General features: G+C 34.8%; 1 protein-coding gene across 1 annotated transcript; it reads right to left on the bottom strand.

The window, feature by feature from the left end:
• Positions 1–952: 952 nt before the first annotated feature.
• Positions 953–1,870, bottom strand: LOC139889794 (uncharacterized). The gene is made up of 2 exons (XM_071872725.1): positions 1,865–1,870; positions 953–1,525 (listed from the first exon to the last, which is right to left on the bottom strand). The coding sequence occupies exons 1-2, from the start codon at positions 1,868–1,870 to the stop codon at positions 953–955; spliced, it is 579 nt and encodes a 192-aa protein (XP_071728826.1).
• Positions 1,871–9,874: the final 8,004 nt, after the last annotated feature.

Genomic DNA, 9,874 nt, shown 5'->3' with positions numbered 1-9,874 from the left:
GAAGACCACTTGAAGATCACCCGGAAACTTTGAAGTGGTGATGGTGGTTTTCGGTGGTGGTGGTGGTGGCGGTTTCTTGGCCGAAACCAAGAGAGGGAGAGGGAGATTGAGAGGTGATTTGTGAATGAGAAAATGGGATGAGGAAACCCTTAACCTAGCTCCCTATTTATACACACACATAGAGCATTCTAGAACTAGGTTTAGGTTAGAAATACTTGGAGGAAAAGTTAGATTTAAGGTGGTGGTGATTATGGCCAAATTGTAGAGGGGTATAATGGGCATTTTCAATTTTTTTTGTAAAAAAACGGCTAGGGCATCAAGGATGGGTTTGAAACTTTTTCGTTTTAAACCTTGTACTTTTGGTTAGTTAAAATGGTTCTTTATGTTCTCAAGTTTAATTGTTTTAATCACCTTAAGTTTTGAGTTATTATTTTTGTTCACGAAAGTTAATTAACTTATTGTTTTCATCTTTTATTAACTTGTCAATTGTTGTACAAAGTTAATTAATATGTTTTATAATTCTTAATACTTAATAATTGTTGATTAAAGTTAAATTATTAAGTTTTAATTATATTGTTTGAGCATTTAATATTGAAAAAATATAGAATGAAAAAAAATGAGGGTCGTTATATAGTCAATAAAGTCCGTCAATTTATGCATGCCCCAACTCAAAACCATTGGTGTGCGGTTAAAAGAATATTGCGATATCTTCATGATACTATAAATCATGGTATGATCATTCGTCGAGCCTCCGACACTACTCTTCAGGCATTTACAGATAGTCATTGACAAGGTACTTCATCCACGAAACCGTCATCTCTTGAAGCATTCTCTGATGTTGATTGGGCTGGATGTCCAGATGATAGGAGATCCTCGGGGGGATTTGCTATCTATTTAGGCTCTAATCTCATCTCATGGACTGCCCGTAAACAACGCACTATTTCTCATTCTTCTAATCATCATCACCATTCACAAAACTTTCATTTACATTTCCATTTCCATTTCCACCTTCAAAAGTTTCCATTTGCATTATAAAACAAGTCACCCCTTTCATCTCGCACCCTGAATTCGGCAAATTCAACACAGGAACATAACAAAGACTTACACTCATAGGAACCTCAAAAAGAAACATCTCCAGATTCTTATCAGCTGCAGCTAACCGTATCCAATCCCTAACCTCACCAACTTTCCCTCCACTCAAACGAACCTTCCCTCTCCTCTCAGAATCCACAACCGAAACCGTTTCAAGAAACGACATATCCTTAACAAAGCACATCAGCAACTTATGCCTAAATATTACATCGTTCAAACACTGAAACGCAACGTACAAATTATTCCTAAACAATTCGCTACGTAACTCACTAACATCTTCCTCAATATTTCCACATATCACTCCACTACCATCAGTAATCGAATTCGACGATATAAACAAAAACGATCCAATTAGGTTACCGAAATTCACCTTCCATCTAAACGAACAACGATTATCAATGTGACTCGAACGCGAAAGCTGAACACTTAACGGCTTCAGTAAATCAAACTTACACAAAAACGAAACGGCCAATCGGAACGATTCGCCGTAAAATGAAGTGATAGGCAGATTCGCCGTTTCTTTTTTGCGTTTTTTGTGATGTGAAATGGGCCGGGTGAGTCACATTCAAGAGATGAAATCGATACTTTAAAACCTTTAATGCTAAATATAGTATGGATTAGTGGTTATTTCTTTGTCATGTTTACCGAAGTGTCTCGAAGTGTCTAGTTCAATTCCTGGATGCATCCTCCTTTTTTTTTCTTTTTTTCTTTTTCATTCTTTAATGAGCTTTGGAACCACCACAAGATCTCTATCCAAAAACTATAATTGTACCTGCATTATTTGGCAATTTCAGTTAGCAATAAATGTGGCAATTTCTCTCAAATGGGAAAATTTATGTAACATTTCAATATATACTAACAGCCACCGTAAATCCGGCCGCTTTGGACCAACAAACAAACACAAACGACAAAAAAAAAACAAATACATAAAACAACTTTAACCCCCCAAGTTTTGACATGATGCAACTTCACCCTCCAAAACAGGGGTACAAAATGTCAAATTCTTATTTTAATTAATAAACTCCACTCGGTTTTTCAGAGAGGCATATCTTCCCGTTCGGTGCGAGTTAAATTTTTTCGAGAACACCGTTCAGCTCTAAAAAATCTCAAAAACCCAACGGGACTAACTACACGCGAAACGGACATCGTTAAAAAACGCTAAATAACGGGCCCTATATTCTCGCTCGGTGCGAGTTAAATTTTTCCGAGACCACCGTTCAACTCGAAATAATTTTACGAACACAACGCGACTAACTATACGCGAAACGGACATCGTTAAAAAAGCTTTACATACATATACATACACGTCCAACAAACAACCCAACCTACTAGATATATTAGGTACCAAACAACGTATATCCAAATTCGACCGCGCGTCGAATATAACCGCAGCAACGCGCGGTCGAATTTTTTCTAGTTTCATCACAAAATACATTAAAAGAATACAACAAGCACAATTTTATCTCTGTCATGAAGTATAAACCCATGACAACTTTTTCATATCATTTGGGAGGTAAAGAGGAGGGATTTTACTTGACCGTGCACTTGGATCGGTTTCAAGGTTTCCTCCCGGGCAGCGATGAGGGCGGAGTTATTATCGCTACATCGACATAGTCGAAACGGGAGATGATCGCAACGGGTGGTTTAGTTTCCCTCATGTGATCTCAATCGCTGTAAAAAAAAAAAAAAAAAAGAATACAACAAACACATGACAGACACATGACATCAAATCCTTGTGATTCCATCCAAACACATGACATCAATTTTCTTTACATTTATCATATTCACATGTATTTTTTCTTTATCTCTATCTTATCTCTTTCCTTTGCATATACATACAGACATATAGAAACACCATGCTCACCATTTTTATTTTTATTTTTATAAAGCTTAAAATATAAAAATAAATAAATAAGCTCGTCTTGCAATCTATCAATGCACAGCATATCAAATCGCGGTGGTCCATCGGCGGCCCTAACGACGCTTACTAGCAACGGCGACGTTGAACCCCCGTCACCAACGACGGCCCAATGGCGGACCGATAAGTGGTCATAAGAAAGATAAGTAAGAGATAAATCTTAACTATGACAAATGGAGAATCATTAAATCTTGCTTAACAAGCTATCCAATGGTGGAGATTGATTCTTAAATGGGCCTTTTTCACATCTTAATTTATTAATATTGTCTTTGTTTTAATGGGAAAAAAGAGAGAAAGAGAGAGGATTTAAATTTAAATTATTTTAGTTTAATATGCGTAATTAATACTCCCTCCGTCCCAAATTAATAGTCCTGTTTTGACTTTTCAAAGTCTTGTTTCCGCAACTTTGACTTTAGATATCTTTGTTTGTGTTATATAACCTTTGATGAAAATTATATGAATAGAATGGGTTTTAGATGTACGTTTTATTGGTATAACTTTCATCGAATATTATATATCCTAAATAAAGATATTTATGGTCAAAGTTGGTAAAAAAAAGACTTTGAAAAATCAAAATAGGACTATTAATTTGGGACGGAGGGAGTAATTAAAAAGGTAAATGAGAATTAAGAATATTGGCTAACTGAATTCCAAACGGTCATATTTCCATCCATTCATATCCATATCTATAAATATACACACATTCTTCCCTGAACTCTCATCTCTTTCGCCGCTCTTACAGTTCCAACACAATCGCCGGTCGTTCTTTTTCATTTATTTTCTTTTAGCGTTCTTTATTTGATTTTGTTACGAAATTAGGGCTTCCTTTTCCCTTTTTCTTTTCAGTCCTTATCGTTCTTTCTTTCATTTTTTTATCAGGTTTTCTTTTAATTTTATTGAGTTAAATCATACAAAAGTAGGGTTTTTTCTTCTTCTTATTAGACTGTATATAGTTATGTAGACTTATGTATCTGGTTAGATCATTCTCATTATGTAGCCCGTAAGGTTAGCCCATTCTCATTGTAAAGCCCGTAGGGTTTTAGCCCATTGTAACTTGTATATATTGTCAATAATGAGAGGGTGTTTGGGATTGCGATTGATCCTTGATTTTTTAATTATCACGTTTAGAAATCGCAGATAATCAGATAATAGTGTTTGGCAAATACAAATTTAAAATCAATTAATCACGTTGTTAGACCCACAAAACGCAAATTTGAAGAAGTAACATGTATGTTACTGTTGGAAAACGCATAATTGACTTTTGTGTGATTTATCGATCATATTACTCAAATACCCTTATGCCACAAAATTTTTAAAGTGAATTGCTACAGGTGTTACTTTACATTGCTTTTTCTTATTTCTATTACGGAGTATCTTATCCATTACATATATTCGTCAAAATCTATTTCTATTACACAGTTATTAAAATTAAAATTTCATGAACCATATATTGATTTACTCTTTGTACTACTCAGTATAAATTATTATGAGCCAGATGAATAAAATACTATAGTATTTTTATGGATGTCTATTTTCGTACTTTTACTTATGTGATTATCAAATAATCTAATTTGCCAAACACTGAAATATTTGATTATTTAATATTACGTTATCAAACAGCATAATCTAATCCAAACACATTTTCTTTGCAGCGCGTTTTGCTACAGCTGATTATTTAATTCTGATTATTTATAACGCATAATCAATTTTTAAAACGCTAATCCAAACACCCTCTGAGAAGAATACATTTCATTGGGGAAAATAATCAATTATATGGTATCACGAGCCATAATACATTTGTTTCTCTTTCTCCGAAATTCTAACATTCTACTAAAAGATATAGAGTTTATAAATAGTAAACTTCTAAAGTTTTAAAATTTCACACCTAACTTTTAAAACTTTCACAATTTTACACTACACTAAAAAAAAGAGTTTATAAATATCAAACTTTAATTGTTTTAAAATTTTACACTTAACTTTTAAACATTTAAGATATAGAGTTTATAAATAGTAAACTTATAAAGTTTTAAAATTTCACACCTAACTTTTAAAACTTTCACAATTTTACACTACACTAAAAGATATAGTTTATAAATATCAAACTTTAAAAGTTTTAGAATTTTACACTTAACTTTTCAACATTTACAATTCAACACAAAACTTTTTAATTTGTATAAATTAACCGCAAAACTTTTCACTTACTACAAATCAATCACATACTTTTCACTTTTGTTATAACCTATACTAAAACATAAAATCTATAAACATAAAAGTTTTCACCTTTTACAATTCAATACAAAACTTTTTAATAAATGTATGGAACAAACCGACTTCTCGCAAGACCACGAGTTATAATTACTTAAATAGAGAGCCGTCTCATTAATTTTAGCTAGCGATTTACATAAGTAAATATCGAAATAAATATGAACGTTTAAAGTATTGATGCGTATGTCAGTACCAACCTTAATTATTAAAACTTCAACACAACGTCAACAGAAACGTAATTAATCGACGATTCACAAATCTGGCACAACGCAAAGCGCCACCACTAGTTCTCCCTAAATTTCGGTCTTTCCTTCTGTATTTCTTCTTTCTCATTCTACAAACCTACCGACATCGTCTTCTTCCGTGTTTGTTTTAACACATAAATCATATCATACTAGTTGCCGCTATACAAAAAAAAAGGCATATTTTTTGTCGCATCCCATGCGATATTTGGCATCATATCTTTTTATTTTCTTTATAGTGCAATTTCTTTTTTATTTCTTCTAAACTTTTGCACTCACAGCCGCTTTATTCAATTCATAAGACACATGGTCTTTAATTGAATTCAAGGTACACTACTACAAAAAATGACTTTTGGAACCTCTTTTTGGAGCCTTAGGAACCTGTTTTAAAACAGGTTCCTATCAATGGGGGTTTTAAAAGTGGAGAACCGGTTGTATAAGAGGTTTCTTTGCATCACTTTTGAGACCGGTTTTCTGATAAAAACAGGTTTCTATTCCGGACAAAGGAAACCTCTTTTTTAACTAAAACCGGTTTCTTTTTTTTTTTTAAATATTGCATAAAACTAATAGATCGATATCTTCTGACTCTGAAATGTTTGCTAAGAAATTACAGTAAGTCTTCAAACTTTCTTTCTCTAGACTCCAAGATGTTTTTACTAACACCATAAACTTTTTCTTAGTTTTCTTAAACCCATTTGATCTTGGCTTCTGGCTACGCAACCCAAGTGAAAACCCATTATCTCAAAGCTCGTCACATATAAGATCTACCAACGGAAAAAATTAAAAGTCACATTTTACATTTCAAAAAATATATTGTATGATGAATAATATATCACTCGTGAAACTTATGTAACTCCCTTAATCATTGACTTAACAAAATGTGGTTCTTGGCTTTCTTTTACTCATATACCTGCACTCATTCACATTTATCATAGTGTATATAAGTATATATATGCATACAGAAATAACTCAATACGGAGTATATAGAAAACATACTTGCCTGGTGACTTTTGTTAGTGAGAATGTAAGAGAAAATTGACTTATTCAAAGTTTTGTAAATTTTGAATGTCAAACATTCATCTGTGCACGGTATTTAATATGGTATTGGCTTTTTTGAAATTTTTAAATATGCATCGAGACCGGTTCTATTAAAAAAGTGGTCTCTAAAATTTGAAAAAGAAACCGGTTTCATAAAAAAACAGGTTCCTAATGTTTGGAACCGGTTCTATTATAAAAACAGGTTCCAAAAGTACACTATTGAAACCTGTTTTTAGGCGTAACTTAAAAACCGGTTTCTTTGCACTTTAGAAACCTCTTTTTTCACACTCCTCAAAAAAAGAGGTTTCTTTTCGGGTTTCTATTTTCTATTTTCTAGTAGTGGTACATATTTTTATGTTTGCTACGTGGAGTTTAGCAATATAGTATTGCTTCAAGAATTCACAAGTGGTTCTACACGTGTTCAACTTTTTTTACCAATGGCGGCTATAAAGTGTACAGGGTATCCTCAAGAGTCATGGTCTAACTATAGCTATAGGTAGGCCTGGCCTACCCCTTCAACCAGTGGCGATTCTAGAATCAAAACTCAATGAGGTCTCCAAATTTTATTTGATAACTTTCTTGCACAAAATATTAAATTTGGCGGGTCAAATCGGGTCAGGTCGGGTCGCGTTCAAAACACAAACATACCGCAAAATATAAGGTTCTTCATATTTTTTTACTATTGTCATTATAACAACCATCGTAAAATTGGATAATCCATTTCATAGCGTCTCACACTTAACCTACTTATTAGTCGGAGGTCGATTCGGAAGCAGTCTCTCTATCCATAGAACATTGAGAGAGAAACATAATCAAGAAAGTTACTTGTCCCCGATGGAAAAAAAATTTGCTTCTGCCACTGCCCATACCCCACTTATGTGGGATTGCGAATTTACAAAAAAAAAAAACATAATCAAGAAAGTTACTTGCTATAATGTTATTGTAATTGTTTAATGGATGGTATGGTTGATCAATGTTACTCTCTCCGTCCCTAATTTTGTAGTTCATATTTTATTTAGGGATGTTCCAAATTAATTGTCCACTTCTATAAATAGAAAATAATAAGAAGATTAAGTTCTATTATGTCTTTAATGTATGTAGATAGAAATAGAAAAAGAAAATGTAAGGGTAAAATTGAAAAGTAAATAAAAAGTATAACTTTCATGACATTTTCTCAAATTATGTGTTTAATATATTCAATATTAATACTATAAAATTATAAGTAGGCTAATTTCAAATACTTTATTAGTCTAAACTATCAAATTATAATCTCTAAAAATTTATGGGGTCCCATTATTATATTTAGTGGTGTCCTATACCGAAAAAAATAAAATTTTACAATAAATTTTGAAAAACTAGTGGTGTCACCGGACCCCGTTGCTTCCTTACTAAACTCGCCACTGCCTTCAACCTGGTAGTGGCAGTTTCCTAATATTAAACAACAGCATTCTTTTAGTCCAAATCAGACAGGCTATTATTCTGACCCGATTCAGACGCGTTATTATTCTGGCCCAACTCCGTCGCATTATTATTCTGGCCAAACTCAGCAGCAGTTTTATAAGCCCGGTAACATTGAGATTCTTGGGCCTGGTCCGATTGTTCCACCTCACCCGGAAGCATATGCTATTAGGAGTTCATCGGGTATGCCCCCACCAAGCGATGACTTATGGTACATGGATACTGGAGCCACTGCTCACTTAGCCTCGGACTCAGGTAAACTCAATACCATTTTTAATCAAAAAACTATTTCATCAGTTATGGGCGGTGACGGTTCCACCATACCGGTATTAAATTCCGGTAATGCCACTTTACCCAACCCCTACCGACCCCTACACCTTCATAATATTCTTGTCACACCAAACATTGTTAAAAATTTAATCTCTGTTAAACAATTCAACAAAGATAACAAAACCACAATTGAATTCGATGACTTTGGTTTTTCTGTGAAAGATGCCCGAACCAAACATACTCTCATTCGATGTGATAGTGATGGTGACCTATATCCCGTTACTCCTTCCAACCTCACGAAGATAGCCTTACTTTCTTCAAGTCAACCGCTTTGGCATAATCGTTTGGGACATCCTGGCGATCATATTTTACGCATCTTAGTTTCTCGTGGTTTCTTTAATTGTAATAAAGCTCCAGCCAATACTTTATGTCATGCTTGCCAGTTAGGAAAACACGTTAAATTACCTTTTCTCGTTCTACTTCAATTGTTTCGAAACCTTTTGAGATAATACATTCTGATTTGTGGACATCACCCATTACTAGCGTAGGCGGTTTTAAGTATTATATGTTGTTATTAGATCATCATACGCATTTCTTATGGGTTTATCCGCTCCAGAAGAAATCCGACGCTTTCTCCAAATTCTTACAATTTCACGCGTATGTCAAAAACCAATTTAACACCACAATCAAAGCTCTCCAATGTGACAACGGGGGCGAATACAATAATACCTCTTTCCACGAACTCTTTGCAACTCACGGAATTGAGTTTCGTTTCTCGTGTCCGCATACCTCTCGGCAAAATGGCATGTCGGAACGAATGATTCGCACCATCAATAATAGTGTCCGATCTCTGTTATTTCATGCCCGCCTCCCTCCCGAATATTGGGTTGAGGCACTCCATATGGCTACACACCTTCTGAACATCCTACCATCCACTTCCATCTCTAATGACATACCATTTACTCGCCTCTTTAACAAAAACCCTAAATTTTCTCACCTACGTGTCTTTGGTTGTTTATGTTATCCACACCTTGACACTCCTCACAAACTCGCAAAACACTCCACCCCATGTATTTTTCTAGGTTACCCATCCAACCACCGTGGGTACCGTTGTCTTGACCTAGAATCTAAAAAGATTATCATATCTCGTCATGTCACATTCAATGAGACTATCTTTCCCTTTGGTTCCATGCAACCTCACTCCTCTCCCTCCTATTCTTTTATTGATATTCCTGATGAGTTCCAACCTCACCCCCACCATCATCATCCTGAACCTCAGAGTACTCATTCATCGAGTATCCCTACTCTGAGTTCTCCTACTCCCACCTCTACTTTCGCACCCCCTGACTTACCCACGTCTCCTCCACATTCGGCTTCTATTCATGCCGATCCCCCTATTCCCTCTACTGTGACTGATCCGGTCACCTCTTCATCTTCAATCCAAAACCAACACCCTATGCTCACCCGTGCTAAAACCGGAATTTCTAAACCCATCTCTTGACTGAACTTACATGTTAACACTCCACCTGATATTCCCAAATCACATATCCAAGCCCCTACCGACCCTAACTGGAAACAGGCAATGATTGAT

Source organism: Rutidosis leptorrhynchoides, chromosome 2 (assembly GCF_046630445.1).
Source record: "Rutidosis leptorrhynchoides isolate AG116_Rl617_1_P2 chromosome 2, CSIRO_AGI_Rlap_v1, whole genome shotgun sequence".
Classification (NCBI taxonomy): Eukaryota; Viridiplantae; Streptophyta; class Magnoliopsida; order Asterales; family Asteraceae; genus Rutidosis; species Rutidosis leptorrhynchoides.
Note: the sequence above shows the minus strand (reverse complement) of the source record. Positions and strands in the feature narration are given on the sequence as shown.